The sequence below is a fragment of the Anoplolepis gracilipes genome, chromosome 16, assembly GCF_047496725.1.
Source record: "Anoplolepis gracilipes chromosome 16, ASM4749672v1, whole genome shotgun sequence".
Taxonomy (NCBI): Eukaryota; Metazoa; Arthropoda; class Insecta; order Hymenoptera; family Formicidae; genus Anoplolepis; species Anoplolepis gracilipes.
Genome location: NC_132985.1, coordinates 2,540,911 through 2,563,367, shown reverse-complemented (window position 1 = coordinate 2,563,367; position 22,457 = coordinate 2,540,911). Strand labels below are relative to the sequence as shown.

The 22,457-nt window shown below is 30.0% G+C and overlaps 1 protein-coding gene and 1 non-coding gene across 9 annotated transcripts in view; both read left to right on the top strand.

Annotated features, from left to right (window-relative positions):
• Brp (ELKS/RAB6-interacting/CAST family member bruchpilot) overlaps window positions 1-22,457 on the top strand; it is a 76,040-nt gene that overhangs the window by 3,939 nt on the left and 49,644 nt on the right. For 7 of the 8 annotated variants that reach the window (XM_072908283.1, XM_072908288.1, XM_072908287.1 and 4 more), the window contains exons 2-3: window positions 16,464-16,613; window positions 21,710-21,806. In XM_072908283.1, the coding sequence (XP_072764384.1) occupies window positions 16,464-16,613; window positions 21,710-21,806 (247 nt within the window). Of the gene's footprint in view, window positions 1-16,463; window positions 16,614-21,709; window positions 21,807-22,457 lie in introns of those variants that run through there. The other variant, XM_072908289.1, reaches the window with a different exon arrangement.
• Trnae-uuc (transfer RNA glutamic acid (anticodon UUC)) lies at window positions 15,956-16,027 on the top strand. Its single transcript has one exon. It is a non-coding gene; the product is annotated as a tRNA-Glu (tRNA).

The window sequence follows — 22,457 nt, the reverse complement described above, 5'->3', positions numbered from 1 at the left end:
AGTGAACTCGAAATGAAAAAAAAGTCCGACGAATTTTCAGAAAAGTGATAGATTATTATTTGTCCTTCCTCTCTCAGAATTGTTGAATTATACATGACATCTTTTTTAAAATATTCAGATGGAGAAAAGATTATATATACAAAAAGATGTATTTGTACATCATTAGTCGCGCGGAAGTGGGTTAAACCTCTTTTGAGAAAAAACTCTTTGACGAAACAGCGCAATATTTTTACGAGAGCATTGGATAATTTTCTTCACAGAATTACGTCTTATGTACATTTTACAAACAGAATATGTACCTTCCATAATTTGCAAAGAATTTTAAACTTAAAAATTGAAATATGTGGGTCACGTTCTTTTACATTTTTATGATAAGAATCCGAAACATTAAGATGATTAAAACTTTTCATAGTGTATTACTCGAATTAAAATAGCAGTAGTTTATTCTGCAGTAATGTACTGTTGCAGAGTCTTATTATCGATTGGCTAAAAATGCAACACGAAGGGGGAGCCACCTTTATGCCGATTTCGCGAGCATCGCATAATCACCAGCGAGACCACCGAGGCTTTTGCAGTAATTAAACCATTACGATGATGTGTGCATTTACAAAATTCCGTATCAATTAATGTGCAGAGTATAGCGTATTGAGTGAATGTTGAATTACTCATTTATAAGCGTGACAGCAACAAGTTTCACACACACACCACACATATTCTCACCGTAATTTGTTTTTGTATCCATTTGAGATATTTCAATGAATTATATTTGATACATTAACTATGAAATCAAGGCAAGTTGTGCAAGTTTTGCCAAACTTTATGACAATATAATGGTGAAATTTATGACAATAATTATAACGCATTGATTTGAGTTATAGCTGCTCTATTATTCTTGTTTAATCCTCTTTAAATATTATTTAAAAATACAAATTTATAAACGATAAGAATTTATATGCAATTTTATGTAACTAAAGTTTAGGTAAACCACGTTTTAAAATTAATGTTTGTCACAATACATGTCACAACATAGTGATATTTAATAAAACTTTCTTCATAAAAACAATATTCCATAAATTCGTAATATATGATATAGTTGTGAAAATAAATGTAATATATTTGTAAAAAATAAAAAATTCATAGATCATATATTATCAAAACAATTTAACACACATATACCAACTTTTGATTGAGCTATTATTTCGTCTTTCATAGACCGTAGCATATATTCGATATTTGATAAAATCATCTTGACAAAAAATTACAGTAATTAATACAGATAAGTCAATCTTCATAAAAATGATGCACCTTTGCTTATTAATCTCGGGGAAATAATGTATTTTTCACTGGGCATTTTTTTTTTTTTTTTTTTTTTTTTGATGAAGATTAATGAAATTTATCACCTGAAGTTTTCACGCGATTTTATCCTACACGTGCGTACATGCGTGCGCTTTATCGTCCACATAATATATACACGTTTTTCGCGTGCACGATGGCGTCGAATGAGTCATTGCCCCCACAAGTGAAAGAATTTTACAGAGTTAGATTTCTCTGGCCGGCTGCCCACGTTCATGCCTCTATCTCCGTTTACCCCTGTGTCGAAGTAAATGCGCGCGCAGTTAGGCATTTCTCTTGTGACGTATGTATTCGGATGCTTACCGCGTTACACACACACACACACACACACACACACACACACATACACACACACACACACACACACAATACACAATCCATTGTTCCCTATTTGCCTCATACGAAATTCGCAATCACGAATTAGACAGGCATGTTGTAAATTAGACTGACAACGTTTTTACACTATTCTATATTGCCTATGTCAATCAATAATAATCAGTGCGCTTCTCTTGTTAAGGAAATAGGGATTTAAATTAAATTATATTATTACGCAAAATACATATATAGAAAGAAAATATTTCCATTATTTTTATGAAAACAATATTAATTAAACAAAAAATAATTATAACAGTATTAAATTATTTAAAAAACGTATAAATAAAATTTAAAAATTATTCTTTTTCATTTCTTACTCGAATACATATTATTATCCATAATTTTTGCATATCAGAACTAAATGACTGCATTTATCCTATTTTGAATATAAAATCTCACGTAATTAAAAGTGCTTTTAATTAAATGCGGAATTTTCGTCGTAAAATATTCTCAGTGATGCTCATGTTAATACTTTCATATGATGGCATTTGTTGTTTACTCTCTGCCATAAAATATCATTAAAGTTCAATTTTAATTTCTGCTAACACTAACAATATTAATCATACAACATTATTTACTTCTTAAATTTCTCCAACCTATCATCGCGAAGGACTCTACGAGAAATCGCGTGTAATTTTCCGGAAAAGTCAGTATAATCTGAGCAAGCTAATATCGCTTTATCGCGTCGTGAGAAGAATAACGCGGACAAGAAAGAAACGTTGAAAGAAATAATCCTCTTCGTTTCTCTCTCTTATGTCGAGTCTTCGATCGATCCGCCTCCGGTGGGTTCTTCCTGCGCCCTTCCTTCTCCTTCCATTAAAATCAGGAATCTGAAAACGGGACGTGCAAAAAATGCATTAAACTCTCAGCGAGGGTGGAAAGAAACGGCCCGAGCTTAAACGCGAAATTAGTTCTTCCATTTCAAGGTAGCGAACGGCTCGATATTAACGTGCGCTGGCAAGAATTATTGTTTGATTTTTATAATTTTCGTAATATTTTGGACTAATACTTTTTGATTAATATCTCGCGATAACGCGAAAATTACATTCTAAGAATTACTGCAATAATAACACAGCATTAATGAAAAACATTGTATGTATATGCGTAAAACATATTAAGAATGTTGTTTATACATGTAGCTTTAAAAATTGAGCGTTATGACGTGATTGATATTTGAAGCATCGATTAAGCGTTATAAATATTCCTCACATATAAATTTTTAAATATTAGGAAAAAATAATAATCACAATACACAATATTTTATAAATAGTGTGGATAAATAATATTGAAAGTTATGTTATACATACCAACTTGAAATGATTTGGTCAGTAATTGTGTACAAAATATTATTTCTTAATAATATTTGCAATTTTATAAAATAATTTTAATATCTTCAATTTATACAATGCTGTTAATATCTTTTAAAATATTAAATTATCTTTTTAAATATTAAAAAAAATAGCTATTCAATATTCAATATTCACGAAATTGTGTGGATGTGTTTATTTATCATTGCAATCATGAATTTTGTCAAAATTATATTAAATATATAGTTATAGAGAGTTAAGCACTTATTTGTCTTCATACATCATAGAATCTTCTTGTAATTTTAATATGTCTAAATGCGGAAATGCCATAATTGGGTTGGTCGCATTGGGTTTTTACAAAATTTATTCATCTTGTGTCACGAAATGAAGATCAACTTTGTATTAAATATGAAAATAAAATTCTATCTTGTTTGTATAAGTTAAACCTATAATCTAATATATAACTTTTATATTTTATCTCTTTTGAAGATTTCTTCTGATAAAGTTTTGGCTAATTATTTATAAATATATCTTCAATCTCAATTTTCTGCAATATTATATCTCATTCTATTTCTCCCTTCTTTTTTCTTCCTATTTTAATTTTTTACAATGTTACATATTAAAGTAATTGCGACATTAAAATTCTTTTATTTTATTCATGACTTGCATAAGTGATGATATTTTGAATTTTATATTGAATGTTTACTCAAAATGTATATTTAAATTTTGACACATAATTGAATTTTATAAATTTTGTATTTACAATATATTTTTATTGTAATTACAAAAGTACTCCAAGTTAAACGTCCCATCTGACATAATATAAATAATACATTAAATATATATTTTATAACGAAACAAACAAACGCAAATGAACTCAAAATAAATCTCTGCAACGGAAAATCTAATTTATTTACAAATAGCTCTCCATTTGTTTCGTTGAAGCGAAAGTCATAAAAATAAATATGAATGGACCAGATGAATAGCTAATAATGAGTGAGCTGTGTCCGTTATCTTATGTCATTTCTTTGGATGTGAAATTAAGTTGTACATACATAGGCACATATACATATAGTAGTCGTGGGATGTGAATCTGTTCGTGTCTAAGTGCCGACAATACCGTCTCTCATCTCATGAATGTTCACACGCCACTGTAATTCATTTGGAGTTGCAGCTGCCATCCAGGGCCGCGTCTTCATGAAGACGGCCGTCTTAGAGAAGAACGTTATTGTGCTGTCACCGAAAGAAAAATGCAGCATAATATAGCACTTGTACCTGGTATTTTTAATTATTCTTTTATTGTTCACATCATGTGCTGTAATAACGTGTGATATCGTAGTGCTCACAATGTTGTAGGAAGCAACGAAGATATTTAATATAAACTCATTGAATATTCAAATGTTACATTGAAAGAAAAGTCGAAGAAAAATAGGTCGATTTTTTAATGAATATTTCATGTGATTGCTATTAACTATCAAGAGAATTTTTCCAGCAAATAATAGCTGATAAAACATTCCCGACAGCTGGAATAAATTGATTGTTTTCTCCAACTAAACGACACTGCCATTAATTTTGGCGAATACTTAATCTCACGTGTTGCATCTCTTCCAAACGGAAAAGTAAGATACTCGTTTCGCTTAATTGCTACCGGGCCACCCAGTGACCTTTTCTATTTTCGTATCCGTTGAATCTTGTCGAATTCGTCGGTCTCTTTCCAGCTCTCTTCTCACATCTGCTCGTTCACAATCGGGTCGAGATTCTTGCCGTCTGGTTACAAACTGCGCTCCCTTTTCTCCTTTCCGGTATTCTCCCTCTCTCCCCTCTTTTTCTCTTTCCTTACCGAACTCATCTAAACGTTACATACTAGGAAGGAGAGCGTTGTATATATTAAGAGACTCTCACTCTTTCAAAATTTATTCAAAGACAAATTGTTGGAAACTTTTATTGACTTTATTGATACTTTGAGTTATCAATGTAAAAATTTAATAGCAATGTCTGACATTTGTTTTATTATTCTTCCTTCTGTCCATTAATGTTAACTTATATACATGCCCGTATTTACACCCGTCGTACCTATTGATCGGGCTGCTATTTATTCTAGGCGCCGATGAATGATTAATAAATGTCGGAATGTCGAAGGACGCGGCGATGAAACGGCGGGAAACATCCTTGAGACGTTGGAAACGTTTCCTCGCCGCAAGGGCGAATCACGCGGACTTAGTCGTTGTAAACTCGGAACAATGCGGTCGCGTCATACTTATGTTACATGACATAGGGTCTTGTTAATCTGCCTCCGTTATATTTAGGCCGATCGATATATACGGATATATCATATATGCTTCTCTCCCTTTCTCTCTACACAACGACAATCTGTATCACGTGTAAGAGCGTGATCAATGAGAAAATCATCTCACTATCATTTGCCTAAAATAATAGCGCGAGTATATCTGTAAATCTGTGCCGATTATTTTGAGTTATTAAAAAGAGTATAATATAAATTTAGAAAAATATATCTATAATATATTCAATGAGGCTCAAATATACAAATGATACATAACGATCTTAGCAAAGATCTTCGAAATTTAATTTTACGTTACTTTTGATTTATTTAATTACATAGGACATATAGTTTTTATTCATAAAACATATTGACATAGATTGATTGAGAAATATCTGCTATTTAACATTTATACAACATTTATTATACATCTGTGATATTAAAACTTTATATTAATCTTTAACATAATTGTGGGAACTCTATGTGAAATTTTATCCAATACATATTAATGTCATATCAACTTTAACGTATAACATATTTACTGTAATACTCTATTTTATTCATGTGACATATAATATATTCATTGTATCTAACATTATAATTTGCAAATAATAATATGGTGGACTGAAAGCACAAAGGATTACTTGATATTAAATAAGTTTTATTAGAAGTTATTTATGCATAATATATTACGTCACGCAAATGCAAACCACACGGGATGCTAATATTGTATATAATATAATATAACCACCATTGGTAAATCCATATAAGTATTTACTCTTTTGAAGTATCTACCTAATGAGAAAATAACTTTTTCAATATGTCAGGCGGCATTTGCACAAGCTTAGTTTTTTTTATAAAAGTCTTCTTTTGAAAAATTATTTATATTTCATTAGTTGTTTAATTAAAAAAAAATCTCTATGTAATTCTTTATATAATTCTGTTCGTGCATAAAAAGAAATGTTCGTAAAAATTTGAAAAAAAGATTTTATATATATGACCTATAATCGATTATGTAACAACCTTGAGGCATGGAAAATACAACTACCTAAGCCCAGCCTCGGATATAATCGATATCGAACGGATTTGTGAGGACTGAAAAAACTTCGCTGACTTTATTGATAATAAGTTGAGCTCTAGTTTCTAGATAAACGCGAATAGAAGAAAGAATAGAATATTTTACACGAATCTTATAAGAAGTTTAAATGATCATCGAGGCTAATAAACTTTATTTAGTTTATGCCAAGTATAAGAATTTTGCATCGATTCCTCAGAAAGATGTTAACATTTTTCTAACGAAAAGTCTAATGTCTTGTTATATATTTTTTTCTATGAAAAGAAAATAAATTTTAACAAGAACTTTAAAGTTCTTTCAAATTATGATATGTAATTTTATATATTTAAAAAATCTTATTTAAAAAAGAACAACATATTTTTAATGAGTAATATTGTCTCGTAAAAATAGATTATTTTCAGTGAGTATTAAACTGTCCATTTTTATTATATTTGTTTTAAGATAGCTCTCGTAACCGGAAACATTATCTCATGCAACAATATAAAGAAGGAAACATCGGTTCCGATAATTTGAGCTTTTATCTCTTGTTTTCGTGCGAGATGAAAAAATTAATAACATTTCAATCTTGTTATCCACGCTTCAATATTTCAATACTTCAATAATTCAATAATAACGCGAAAATTTAAACACTCGTAGAATGTAAAATTTTTATTATTTTTAATTTCGAATAGTGAGAGATTATTTTATAAATCCAAGTCAATTTTAGTCAAGATTTAGAGAAAATTATATTGCGTAATAATAATTTATATTGTAATAAGTGATCATAAAACAAAATGACTGTAAAAATGATTTTATTCTTCTAAATCGCAAAAGTTGCGAATCAAACTAAATTTTACGTGCTTATTCAATGGACAATTTCTGCACATTATTTCTCAATTAGATAAGCTGTATTATCAATACAGCAAAGATATGTTGAGAAATGTATTTTATTGGGAAGCTCGCCTTTTTATCTGGGTCAAATGCTAAAACATCTGGCTTATATTGAGGACATCCGATAAATTCTACTTTTATTCGACATTTATGATCGATAGTTTCACTCGCACGTTATCGAAGAAAACATTTTTTCTTCCGCATATGTGCGATTCTTTATACCGAAACAAAAGTATGTACATTAAGTAATATACACGCTGCATGATCTAATTGAGCGCAAAAATGCCAATTTAAATATTATTCTCTAAAAGTTTATTCCATACTTTCGCAGATTTTATTCATCAAAAATAACTTTACACATATTTTTACTAGTGTATTTAATGTTGATGTTCTCGTGTAACATTGTTATTGCTACGATTTGATTTTTTTGATACTGAAAATTAAAAAATAATTATTAAAGTTACATTTTTTAAAAAAACAAATTTATATATTCTTATTTATTAAAAAATATACATTTTTTCTCATAGTTATAAAAAAGTAAAAAAAGCGAATTTCTATATTTTTATTTATTAAAAAAATATATATTTTTTCCTCGTAGTTATAAAAAATATGTTTCATATATAATCTTACATTAACGTATTTGTGTGACGACAAAATTTTACGAAACAAGGAAAGTTATTTGCAATGATAAGAAAAACAAGATATATGATTAATACGATTGTCTTTTTAAAATTACATTATGTATTTAATTCGTTCTTTATTCGTGGCTACAATAAGAAATGCCTACAGTAACGCAGCATTGGTTATATACCCAGGTTTCTGATATCCCATATATACATTTTATTATAGATTATTGCTCGTAACGGAGACACGTAAAAGTAGCGAAGAATTGTAACGACTGATGAAATTGTCGAAACACTTGTCAACGACATCACATGGCGTCTATACGCGAACTGCAGCAATTGATGCACCCAGCACACGGAGGGGAGAGAAATCAATTGTCTCTTGACATTCGCCGGCGAATGGATGCGCACGCGAACGACTCGTTTCAGTTTGCAACACAGATTGAAATAGATTTGCGGAGACATGGAGAAAGGGAGAGAGAGAAAGAGAAAGAGAAAGAACGGAGCTGCCAATAGACATCAAGAATCGCGAGACCGTTCTTGCGCGATGAACAAAAATAGCTTTAACTGCGATTTAATCGATGTGGCTCGTTTGTGATTTTTTACAGGGAAAAAACAAATGTAGACAAAAATTTCTCTGTAACAGAAATTAAAATTCTTGAATATATGTAAATTTCTTATCAATGAAAATTTAAAAAATAAATTTTCGATAAGGTAATATATGTATGTATTATATATTGTATAGAGTATTTTATAATTAATTAATATCTCTCTTTCTCTCTTTCTCTTTGATTCTTAATCTTTTGTAATATTTCGTACTGTCACTATTTCTTTCGACTTGTTAACAAAATATGTTCTTTTTAATTTTATCTCTTTAATTTGAGAAATACTTTTAGTTAATATGTGTTACAATACGAAAAATTTTATGATAAAATATGTCGACTTTTTTATATGGCGAGCGATACATTATTGATCCGCGCGAACACGCGGCAATTTTTTTCCAAGTATTTGATTCGTCGCAACGATATCACTCCCAGCTTATTTTCTATGTACCGACGTAATTAGCGTACGGGTCGACATGTGTATGTCGTTATCATTTTACCGCGATATAACGCAAGATTAATGTTGCCAGTTAAAAATTTAAAATTGCACATTAAATGCAGAAAATAGGCGAGACAATAATCAAGCTTCTGTTTGATGTAAAATTTAACCAAAACTATTTTGAGCTTTATGATGTAATCGCTCGAATGCCGAGCGTTTCTCTTACAAAAGATGATAATTTATGCTTCTGCACGAGAAAGGAATAATATATATATGTATATATAAGAAATATAAACAAAACAGATCGACCAAACAAATATCTACCGTGTTTTGCATATCTGTTGGAAATATTTCAAAAGAATACTTTAAAGTATTGCAGAGGTAGTTTGTCAGAAGAATTTTATTGTGTATTTTACTTTGCAAAATATTTAATTAGTTACTCTCAAGAAAACTCCATCATGAAACCTAGAATATTTACAAATAATTGCATTTCCGGCGAATAAAAATTACATGTATGAAAATTGCCTGCATAATTAATTTATTCTTTCTTTCAATGACAAATGGAAAGGATTATATTTTGGGAAGAAAATGTATTTATCATCTTATATATTTAAATTTTATATTATATGTATATATGTGTAGTGTGACTTTTCACCTTTATTTCGAAGGAAAATAAGGTCGAGTCACGAGTAACGAAAGAACGACAAAGAGAAAGATACCTCTGCAAAACATTTGAAAATTTCATAGATTACTCTATTTGCTAGCTGGAACTAAATTTCGATGTAACTTCTTAAAAATATTAGTATCGATCTGTGGCGTCACTTTCTTCCACACAATGCGGTGTGCACTTTAACATAGCGCGTGTAATTTATCGTTTCACGATAATTATCCCCTTACTTTCATGTGCATGACGTGCAAAACTTTTTTAATAATATTTGTTATATGAACAATTAATTGCTAATTCATTAAACTCAATTGATATAAATCGAATTTAATAAGCGTTTACAAAAAAAAAAATAGAGAGATATTTTTCATTATTAAGAAGATTCTAAATTTGCATTCAATATACAATCATCTAAAATATATAATTTTCAAACATTTTGAAAATCACAAATAGTTTGTGATATTAAAAATCTAATGCAACATAAATTTAATAATTAAAAATATATTATTTGTCTTTCTGTTTTGAATAAAAACTGTTGTTTTGGGAGAGATTTAGGACTGTGATGTCAACACAGTTTGCATATTTATGGAATCACGAACTTCGATCCTTCACATCCTCTCAGCGCAAACGAACCGCTGTCTCGTGCAACGTTACTCATGCTTAGGATACTTCCATTTAGCTGTCGATGATACACGAGTGGTGATGAGGGTGGCCATAGGATCAGTCAAAAAAAATTGGCTGAAAAGCCTTTAGTCCACCTACTCCGGTTTCTTTTTCGCTGGTGTAATATTTGAGACCAAGAGTGGGCGGAAAACGTGGGCGAGACAAAGAGAGGGCGATAAAGAGCATACCCACCCCTGACACATAGCGAGAGAGAAGGAGAGGGAGAGAGAACGAAAGCTCAAGAGAAGGATGGAAGGGGTGGGTTGGTACCGCTCGATAACGCTTCTGCCTCCGCCATCATCCGTCGTCTCGTCCCCATTCTCTCACACAATGTGCTTTTTCGGAATTTCATATGTGTTTTGAAAATTTGAAGCCCTCCATAAATGTGCAAGAGAGAAGAAAGCTCGTTTTTTTCAATAAATAAATATAATGTTAACTGTCTCGGTAAATGCAATGAATTTCCAATGATAAAAATAAAATCTTCTCTTAATTAAAAAAACCATTGTTTATGAAATTAAAAAATATTAATTTAACAAAAATAATTTTTTAAATATAATCTAATTTGATTTAATTTAAAAACAAGTAAAATCGCGCATCTTCTACCAATTTAACATCTAAAGCATAACTAAATTTGAACAAAATAAAGATGTTGTTGCTTGTTTAAATATTATACTTGTTTATTAACATTTAAATTTGTAGTGCATAATAAAAATATCATTGCAGTATTTTTGCTAGAAAGTCCGCTGCATTTTATGTTAATTCGATTATTCTGAAATTAATTCCGCGATCTGTCAGGGTCAATTCGAAACAACAATTCTGCGACAGGAATGCACCTACAGCGTTGTGTTATTAATCGCGACTGCACCCATGTCTTTGTTACATTTACTCGGCGGTTACGCCAAGACGGATTTTACAGGATACATGAACGACAAAGGACCGCACGGTCGATCGATAACAACCTCGTTGAGAAGCTCGCCCGGAAGGCAGTCAAGCGAGAGAGAAGATCGAGACGGGGCTGAGTTCTCTTCTCGATAAAAGACTTTCTACGCTAGAATTGTGCAAGTTGCAATCTAACGATTTGTTCGGGTGCATCATCAAAAGTGCCCGATTCGAAATATGCAGAAAATCTCGTCGAGAATATGGCTATACTCTTGTGAATAAATATAAGTGTTTATCAATCTTTACCTATCCTCCTTGAGTCGCTTAATAACGCTTATAACGATTTTAAATTTGCTTACTTATATTTTATTATTTAAATACAGTAAGAATTTTATTATTATATTGCTGTTTCAAAAAAGCATCTTGATTTATACTTTCTTGGAAAAATAATTTTTTTTTTTCTTAAAAATAAAAATACCGACACAGTTCACCATATAATGCAAATATTAAATCTTGGGCCATTTGTTGTTTATGGTCTCTGTCAGAAAAATTGAACGATTATTTTTCCATCCTTGGAAACTATGACTATCTTCGGATTTAATACATTGCTTCCCAGCATCTTTGAGTTTCCATCCCGTCAAGCAAGATCGATCAAGGTTTCTCGTGTGTACATGTATATGCATCTATTTTTCTTATACATGTACATGCGTAAAGCAATGTACGTACTTTGTATATATGTGCGTGTATTTTACTTCTAAAAGTAAAGCTAAAAATGAAGAACGAAGATAGAGGGTAAGAATCCTGAATATTAATTGTCTGAAGCATGTAATTAAGTATTCGAGAGCGGTGATAGGATGATCGTTATTTCTCCAAGAAAACTGACCGTGTGTCTCCACCCTTGCTTCATTTCTTAGTCGACATCGATCTGCGAGTACAACGACCCTAAGAAAAACCAAGTATGTACTATATAATTACGATTATATAGGTCTTGCGATCAGACGCTTTTTACACTATCGTCTACTTCGGAATTGATTGTAGATTTTTTTCTCGTTCTGATTTCACTGCCATGAATACTCGAGCACAAAATTATTACGTGAATATTAATGGATTTTTTAACTTCAGCAAAATTATAATAAGAATTTAATTATATTTAAATTTAGAAAAGAACAATATATGTATATAAAATATATATAAAAATATAAATATTTTTAGTCCGCTCTTTATAAATTAAATAACAATATAGGTAAGAGTCCTAAGCAAGCTTTTTATGCTCTTTATGCCAATTTTGTTTAATATAAATTAAATAAATTATTATTTAAAATTTATTTTTTTATTATAAATCTGAAAATTCATTTTTATTTTGGAAACAAGGATTAGAGTGAATATTTTAATAAAAAATATAAATGATAGAGTACTTTACAACATTTTATTTTAGATTTATTAGAATTATGTGTTTAAAACTTTAATACAATAATGTACAAAAATATGCAGTATAAAATAAAACAATATTGGAAATTGATTAAAACAAAATCAAAATCCAAAGTCATGAATATTTAACGATTTTTGCGACGAAATGGCGATACACGCTTATTTTCAAGATTTCTGGTTCGTACAGTGTGAGCAAATAAGCACTTACATCTATAATTTAACTGTGTTTAACCCTTTGAACACCGGAAAATCGATATCGAACATGAAGCGATTCTCCATGCTCGCGTTTGCTGATTAAAATCAGATCACGAAAATCGTGTTTCTTTGAGCAGCGGAACATTGTTCCTGGAACCACTGCCTGCCGATTGTGGTTTCAGTTTCTGATAACATCTACTAATGCTATTTTCATATCTGCTTGAGTCAACGATAATAGTATATATTTACACAGCTGGTTGAACTTGTGAAAAATGCGCAAGCAATCCGATAATAGAAATTTTAAACATTCTTTTTCTTCAACAAATTTAAAAGAATTTTTTAGAAAATATGTATTTATCAACATTAATATTTTTATGAATTTATAAAATAATGCATTGCGTATAGGTATATTTAAAAAAATAGAAAAAATACTAAAAGGAAAGAAAAATGATATAAATCAACAACATATTCTTTTAGAATCTTTTTTTAAATTTTTCTCAATTACATTTAATAATATTTAATACTATTTTAAAGATTAAGAAAGTGTTGTTAAATTAATTTTATTACTCAATTACTATTATTAACTAAATAAAAAAATTAAATCACATATTATATACAAAAAAAATAATTATAATTTTTTTTTAGTTAGATATTTGCACACACATATAACAAAATTTTCAAGTTATCTTGAAATCTTGTCATTTCTCTTAATTGATGCTTGCGAATTTCCTAATTGATATTGCAATTGTAATTAGTTGTAGTGGTTATCAGTATATATCAGATGCAAGATCAGTGATTTTCATATCAGAAATAGTTGTTGGAAGGGACAAAGTTGACTCGATCGTTAATAGGATCTCGTCTTAAGAAAGGCTTCGGTTAAATTCTTATCTTCCTTTTCCCTTCTTCGATTTTTCAACTTTCTACTCGCATCATATCTTGATAAAATATTTACATAATATTTATAGCATTATTCAATCAGACAGTTATTGTCGCCTGTCTAATAAGTAATATTTAGTGGGATATTTCTTGAATACCTCGATATTGAACATCTTCGAATAGCAATCTTTTCTTATTCGTTGCTAATAAAATTGATAGAAAAATTCTTAAGCACTGGTTGTAAATTTTCTTTGTATTTTTATCAAACGACGTGCTAAATGTTAAACGACACTTATTCTTGACGAAGTTACGAGCACTTAACTCACTTTGTTTGATTTTTACGTTCCATGAATATGCATCAAACGTATACGCGTACTCGACAATACCATTTGCCAATTCTTTCATTGTGTTTTATTCGCGATATTTTTCTTTATGTCACATAAATCTCTTATAAATAAAAAAATGAATGTAACATGATAAAACATTAAGAAGTTAGTAATATTTAATCGCTTTCTGATGAGAATTTAATTGAAGTTGTAATCGCGTGTCAAGTCTTTTGATGTAATAAAAATTTAATAACTTTGATGAATGGAAGTTTAAACATAAATAGACAAACAGTCTTAATAGATTGAATTTTATTCTAAATAAAAATTAATTTTTGAGATGTAGATATAAATTTAACGTCAAAAATTAAATAAATATGTTAAATAAATAACACAAAATTTTTATTAACAAAACAAAATCCATATTGATAAAACACAATTGCATAAAATATAAAATAATAAATATTAAGATAAGAATAAGATGTAACAGACTTGTACATGTACTATTCGCGGAGATTTATAAGTAAAAAGTAAAATTCGATCACAGAGTGACCGGACTACGCACACTATGGATGATTAAGGGGGAAATGACGTTGCGCATGCTAGAATGCAATTCCCTGCCTCCGCATCTCATCCTCCATAACATCGCATAGTACTGATACCACGCACGCCAAATCAGGTCAATCGGTAATATTGAACGTATTGGCTTCCGTAGGAATATTCGTTCACAGATGTTCTCGTTGTAGTCTCCCGTATATACAATCAAAAACATTCGACAAATGAAACTTTTACACATGTAGCCGTTTTCTGCAACAAAGCGATTGTCTTTCTTTATACTACTAAAACATGTTCCATTGTATGTTTTTTTTTTTTTTTTAATCACGTTATTATGTGCCGTATATTGCGATAGAATGTAATGTTTGATATAGTAATCTCTATTCAAAATTAAATTTACTGTCGCTTATTCATATATGTATATTCGGCCAACACGCATATTTTACTGTCAAGCTTTTAATATAAAATGAAAAAGACACGATTGAGAATCTTCATAAATTCTGGAACTGAAGTTAATTAATTTTTTTCTTGATTTAAATATATTGTCACATAACGAAAAAAAGACGATTGAAGATCTTTAACTTTGGAACTGAAAATTAATTAATTAATTAATTTTTTTCCTGATTTAAACATATAATGGAAAAGACACAATTAAGGATTTTTATATTATCATTATATTATAGAACTGAAATTTATAATTATTTTTTTCTGATTTAAATATATTATTATTCATCAATTATAAACTTTTCTATATTTTTCACTGTTATATTATAAATATAATCCGCATATATTAAAATTAAAGGAATGTTATGTACATTTACATACATACTTTATTTTTACGGAATATACAATGAAAAATATATTACTTTTTCCTCTCGAAAATACAGAGTCCCTCTAAATCTAGATAAAATTAAAACACTTGTCGTTAAATCAGCGTGACAAGAAGACGTGCGGTGCATACGCAAAAGCGTTTCATCAACGAGACAATACGTCGGTGTGCAACACAAGCGTTTGTTGATATGTTACACCAGAAGTACCGTCGGAAATCTTTTCTTTTTTTCGCGACGCGACTTTTGTCCACCCACGCGCTTATGTCGCCGGCGTCATTAACGATATCTAACGAGCTAAGACCAGAGAATCTTGGAGGAACAATATCACTCGAGAGTCTACCACACATTTATACGAGAGAGAGAGAGAGAGAAAGAGAGTAAAAAATGCATACGACCGGGATAAAACAACGGTGTTTCCGCCGTGTAACGCGATTGTCGACGTAACGACGCGTGCACAATTAAATTTTGCTTCTTGTTAATATTTCGAGCACAAACTTTAAAACTTTATCGACGTTTTAAAATTTCAAAAATTCACGCATTCATAATCTTTGATGTAGAAGCGAAATTTTAAATCTAAAAATAACAAATGTGATATTTTAATATTACATATTATGTAAAGATCCCATATGGTCTAGTGGCTAGGATACCTGGCTTTCACCCAGGAGGCTCGGGTTCGATTCCCGGTATGGGAAATACTTTTTTTTTTTGGGGGGGGGGGGGGACGAGTGTGGGCTACGTTTAATGCATCGTCGGCTACGAACCGACGAAACACGGGTTAGGGCCCGCTGAGAACCCATATGTCTCTACGGGGTTTTTCATAGGATTTAAGTATGTATTGTAATAAGAAAAAATTGAAATAAAGAAATGGATAAACCTTCTTAGCATAAGTTAAAAGTATACACGGTTTTTTTATTACATATCATGTAACAATTTTTATTACGATTGTTCCAACTTCTACTAATATATCTATTAATATCTCTATTAATGTTTTTTTCAATTTAAAATCTCAAGAAATGGAAAATTTTGACAATGAAAAAACGTGATAAAGTTTTTGATATTTAATTCTTTTTCTTATATATTGTAAATTATCACATTTATAGGTGAATTATGGATATTTTTTTGTTACAGAAACAAAGCATGATGGTCCGTCAACTGGAAGAGGAGCTCAGAATGAGAATGCGCGGGCCAAACGTTGAGATACAGCAGCAAATGGAAGTTTTGTACAATGAGAACGAGCATCTGACTCGAGAAATCGCCATACTTCGTGATACGATAAAGGTCAGTCATGAACATTAACGTCTAGATTATTATGAGATTATTTTTTTCTAAGCCATAAAGTGGATTTAAACTGATCTCTTTTTACTGCGACACAAAATTATCTCTGTAAAATAATGACGTTATATAATCCTGTATTTTCTGCTGCTGGTCAAATCTTTCCGAAGGAAAATTAATTTCCGGCCACGTGCTAGCAAGATTAATTTTAACCGGCGTGACCGTAGGTCGGTTTTCCGCGTCTTACGTCGAAAATAATGCAGTCACGAGCTCAAAATAGAATAGCACACGCCATCACGAACATTTTCCGCGTCCTCGAAAAGGGGGATCCCATTATATAATTCGGAAATAATAGAGATATACGATAAATGCGGAAGTAAAAAGAAAACTGGAAACTCTCAGGTCGGTGCGCAAATTTGAGAATACTGCGAATTGTCAGGTTAGCTCCTTTTTTTTATTCTTGTTCTTCCTTTCTTGTCGACAGTACTGAGAATATTTTTGACATTTGTGAACATTTTTGCGCGCGTCTGTCAGATATATATTTTTGTATTATCTTTCAATCTTCCGATGTCTCTCATATGCTTGAATATTCAGAAGAAATACTCCAGACCCTTCCCATATCTTTCTCACGAATATTTCAAAAACTTCAATTACATTTTGTTTTATTTATTTTATGAATTTTGATGTGTCTTTTATACAAAGATTACTTTCTTTCGTCTAAATATACGCAGAAGGATAACAGATTGTATTATAGTTATTTTTTAAACAATAATTGCAATAACGTGAGTTTGACTTTTAAGATTTTGACAAATTTTCTTCTTGATACGATTTTTTAAATTAATAGTACATTATTAAAATTTTATCGAAATTGTTGGATACAATAATATTCTCCTAAACTGAATCAAGAGATGTCACTAATCAAAACAATGAAAAAGTAGTGAATATTTCACTGATCTTTAGTGAAAACACAATTTGCTTCTATGTTTTATGTTTTACTATCATTAATAAAATTTCAAATAGCAATAAAAAAACCTTCAATGAAAAAATTAACCATTATCACTAACTCATTCTTTTTAGTGAGTGTTTCTCTGTGTGCAGTAATATATTTATATATTATATATAATTGGAACCTCTTGCTTATCAGTGATAATACACTGTTTCCATTTAAAAGAGTATGTCACTGATTTATATAAAGCCCATTTACGGTGTCTATTGGTAAACGCACGTGATGCGCAATGAAATCCTTCGCGAAATAATCCGTCTGGCGATATGTATTCGTGGTTTATTGACTTCTCGTATACCATACGAGCCTGCTCGAAATAGACGAAGAATTTATATCGTATGCGAGGTAAACGACCGATTGTCTGAACGAACAGAATTGTCTGACGATTGTCTGACTATGGCTTCTGGAAATTTTAACAACATGAATATCAGTTTCCCTGTGATAAATTCATTAATCACCTGCAGTGGCAAGAACGAGCGTCATCGATACATTTAACGTTAAAATGCAGCATGTTGGCATTTAATCAGCTATATTCCATACTTATTAAAGAGCATGAATATTTTAAATATTTTTAGAAAAGTGTAGATATTAATTTTTATTTTTTTAGAAAAATAAATAAGAATATTTAACAATAAATAAAAATATTATACTAATATGACACAGTATCTTTGTATTAACTACTTGAAGCACATCACACTTTAAGTGTATTGTAGAGAAATATTTTTTATATCAATATTATTTTTAATATCAGCTCATTATTTTTAATATCAACGCGCTCACGATTACATTTTTTTACTTAACAAAAACTACTTTGACACATAATACAATATTTATTAATAATTTTTACATTTAATGTATACAAAATTACATCAGAATTTATATGAAGCACGATATTTTATTTTTAATACAAGATAAAAACAATTTGTAGTAAATACAATTCGTAGTATGTGCAATTTGACTGCACACGATAATTTGAAGAGATATTAAATTGACTGCGATATTCCTCTAGGAAGTAGTTCATTTTAGTAAGAAGCGCAGTGATATTTGTCCCATAAGCATGAACTATCTCGACCGAAATGTCGCAGACAGGTCAAATGTACAACGTACAGGAAGCAACTGGTCGCCTTTGGCCATTTGCCAGTTTATGCACTCGATTTCTCGTCTTTCCGTAAATTCTCGTCATTATCAAAACTGACGATCGAGTCTACTGTTATTTATGAAGCCCGAAATACCTTACGGTAGTGCAATGTATGCGCGTTTTTATAACTTCGACTTAGTATACGACTTATTTAGACACACAATTATGTGGTAGAGCTAAACCAATTTCTTAAAAATTGTTGTTAATAATTTTTCAATAATATTGTATAATAATCATAATTTTTTGTAAGGAAAAAAAAATATTTATATTTTTTTTGATCAAATTTGTGATTAATCTATTTAATTTTTAATTAATTTGTATATATTTAATACGTCTTATAATTTCATTCTTGCAAGATTATTATAACTGTATGATTTGTTATCGACAATAGTACTTTGAGATTAAATAAACAAATAATATGGATTTTTAAAAATATTATTCAACTGAGACGCATCTATACGATCGTATAAAGGTTTCTAAAAATTTTCGTTAAAGAAGTTTAATTGAATTAATTATCAGGTGTTGCTTGAAATCTCGGCTATAAAATTTTTATATTTTCACAGTATGCGCTATCGTCTAAGCTCTCAGATAACATTGTACACGAATGCTTTTGTTGCACAGCGGGAAAAGACCGGCAAAAGGCCAGCAGCGGACGTCTAATTCCAGACTAATTATTTTCCTACCGTCAAAGAGACGCGCTAAATTTGTTACGTGGGCGCCAAGCGAGTGACACTATTCATTGTTGACTTACACATAGGAAGAAAAAAATGTTTTAACACATGAATATTTTGGAGTATATGAAAAATGCATATACATATGTACATACATAAATTCATGTGTTAAAACATCTCTATCCCCGTATGTATATACGCGTGAATCGAGCGTATGAAAAGGTTATAAAGACATTATCGGTTTTTACAAAAATAACCCCGTACAAAGTGCATGGACACAAAATCTCATAAAAATAGCGTTCTTCGTCTTTCGCTATAAAACAGATTTCTATTACACGTTTAAATGGTTTGAAATGTTAAACTTTTTTTAGAGCATTGATGTTATATGAAAGTAGTAAATTATAAGTACTCTTTATCCGACCTGGTCAAAGTTTGCACTTGATGTATCTGTAGAAGATACATAATGTATACTTCTGCAAAGCTTCTTCGTAAGAGCCATTTAAAAATATTTTCAAGAGAAATTTTTAAAGAAAAGTCGAATTCTCTTTATTGAAGAATTTATTTTTAAATTATTTTTTGATAGATTTGAGTCATTTTACACAAAAATATAAAAAATTTATAAAATAATGCAAATTTTTCGAATATTGTGTGTGTGTGTGTGTGTGTGTGTGTGTGTGTGTGTGTGTGTGTGTGTGTGTGTGTGTGTGTATGTGAGAGAAAGATTGTAAATCTTCATCTTAATTTTTTTCAATTTTACATTCCTGATGGTACCATCTACAGATGCTGAAATAACTTCGTAGTCGTAATGTAGTATATTAACATTTTATGTAACTGACCATAAATTGCCTATATGTATTATTTTTAATGAAGGTTTAATTATAACATTCCACAACTAGTTAAATTTCATGGTGATTATTATGCTTGTACTTGTCCATGTGTACATTTAAAACAATAGATTCATAAAACATTAAGAAAACATCGAAATCACGTAGTTCTAATAATAAAAGCTAATGGGCTCTCAATTAATAGATAAATTAATCAAAAAGAGCCAAATGCAAAATGTAGGAACGTGAATAAAAACACAATTTAAAGGAAAAGAATTTAAAATTCAGACACGTTTTGGATCATCCTCAATAATACAAAATTAATAAATAAATAACAGTGAGGTCTCTTATAATTGCGTGATTACATTAGAAATAATGAGTTCCGTAGCGGCTTAACTACATAGTTAAACCTCAAATTGAACACGTGGGTCTTTTGTATCTGTATCATTTTTAATCCATTGTTAATCCAAAAAATATTAATAAAATCTTGAGGTTGGAAACTTATCCAAAAAAAGTTTATGTCAAAAGAGACTTATAACTGAAAAGGCAATTTAAACAGTTTATTCAATGCAAAGAGCTGGCGAATCTAAATCTGAAGCGGACGCAAAAAAAATGTGTTCAGTTTGAGAGTTAGGTAAAAATGTAGAGGTGTATACTTAAATACACTTCCAAATACAACGCTATAATGGCGAGATTAAAAAATACAAAAAAGCCGAAAGAAGACCCGTCATAATCACAAGTATGCGATAAATAAAGAACGATTTAATCCCTACTCTCTTGAAAGTCGAGTGTTATTACTGACGCTTGATAAACAGCTTTCGACCTTGTGGTCTTCACTCGTGCGTCTGACTCAGTACAAGACAGTTGTATACGCATTGTCTCGCATACTTGTGATTGTAATGGGTCTCCTTTCAGCTTTTTTGCATTTTTTAATCTCGCCATTATAGCGTCGCATTTGGGAGTGCGTTTGAATATACATCTCTACATTTTAAACGTAGTGGTAGGCCGCTAGGGGACTCATCTAATTATTTTAACTATATTAACTAACTTATATAACTACGACTTATATCTAATGTAATCACGCAATTGTAAGAGCCCTCACTGTTAATTATTTACTATTTTTATATCACTGAGGATGGTCCGAAGAGGGGCCGAAATGTCTGAATAAATTTGAATTCTTTTCCTTTAAACTGCATTTTCATTTACGCTCTGATATCTTACGTTCGGCTTTCAAAGCCCTTTTTTGTATTAATTTATCTCTAAATTAAGAGCGCATTAGCTTTTAACAATTATAAATTATTGATGCAAATATAAAAGAAATAATAACAATTTTTTTAAAAATAAAAATCTTTTTGAATTGATGTGTCGATGAAATAGAGACAAATCGTAAAAAAATAACTCTTAATTATTATAATTTTTTTACCTTAACTTTTCTTACATTAACTATTGATTTTTCTCTATTGCAGGAATTGGAGTTAAGAATAGAAACGCAAAAACAAACGCTGCAAGCTCGCGATGAAAGTATTAAGAAGCTCCTCGAGATGCTCCAGAACAAGGGGATGGGTGAGACATTGTTTGAATTTCTTTAAACTTCCTTAATTAATCATTTTTCTCCATATTTCATTTTATTAAGAAATATTTATATGTCATCATAAGATTGAATTATAAAAGAAATCGAACAACAATGTAAATTGAATGAAAAATAAATAGATTTAGATTTACTTGTAACGCCAAAAATTAATACATTAATGCATGATTTTTATCAAATTTTCATTTTGAGATAAAAAATAACATATATACTATTCGTAATAATCAGCTGTTTAGTCTTTTCAAAAAGCATAATAATTTTGAATTGTGGAAAATCATAATACATAGTTTAGATATTAAATTAAATTAAATTAATTTTGCAAATATATATAGTAATAAAGTATTTATTTTTAACAAAAAAACATATATAATACCACGGGAAACAAAATCTGCATCAATTTCAAAAGTTGGCAGGAGAAGCGACAGTAGAAATGATACAGTTTGCAAAAATTAGATATTTACCACAAATTTTTTCATTAGAAACAATTTGAGACATCTTTTCGCTTGATTTCCACTTGTAATTTTTTTAAAGAGAAATATTTTTCAACACATGACAAATTTTTATTTACATTTTTGCAAAATAAAAATCAAATAATATTTTGCCAAATATCTATATTTATAAATGAG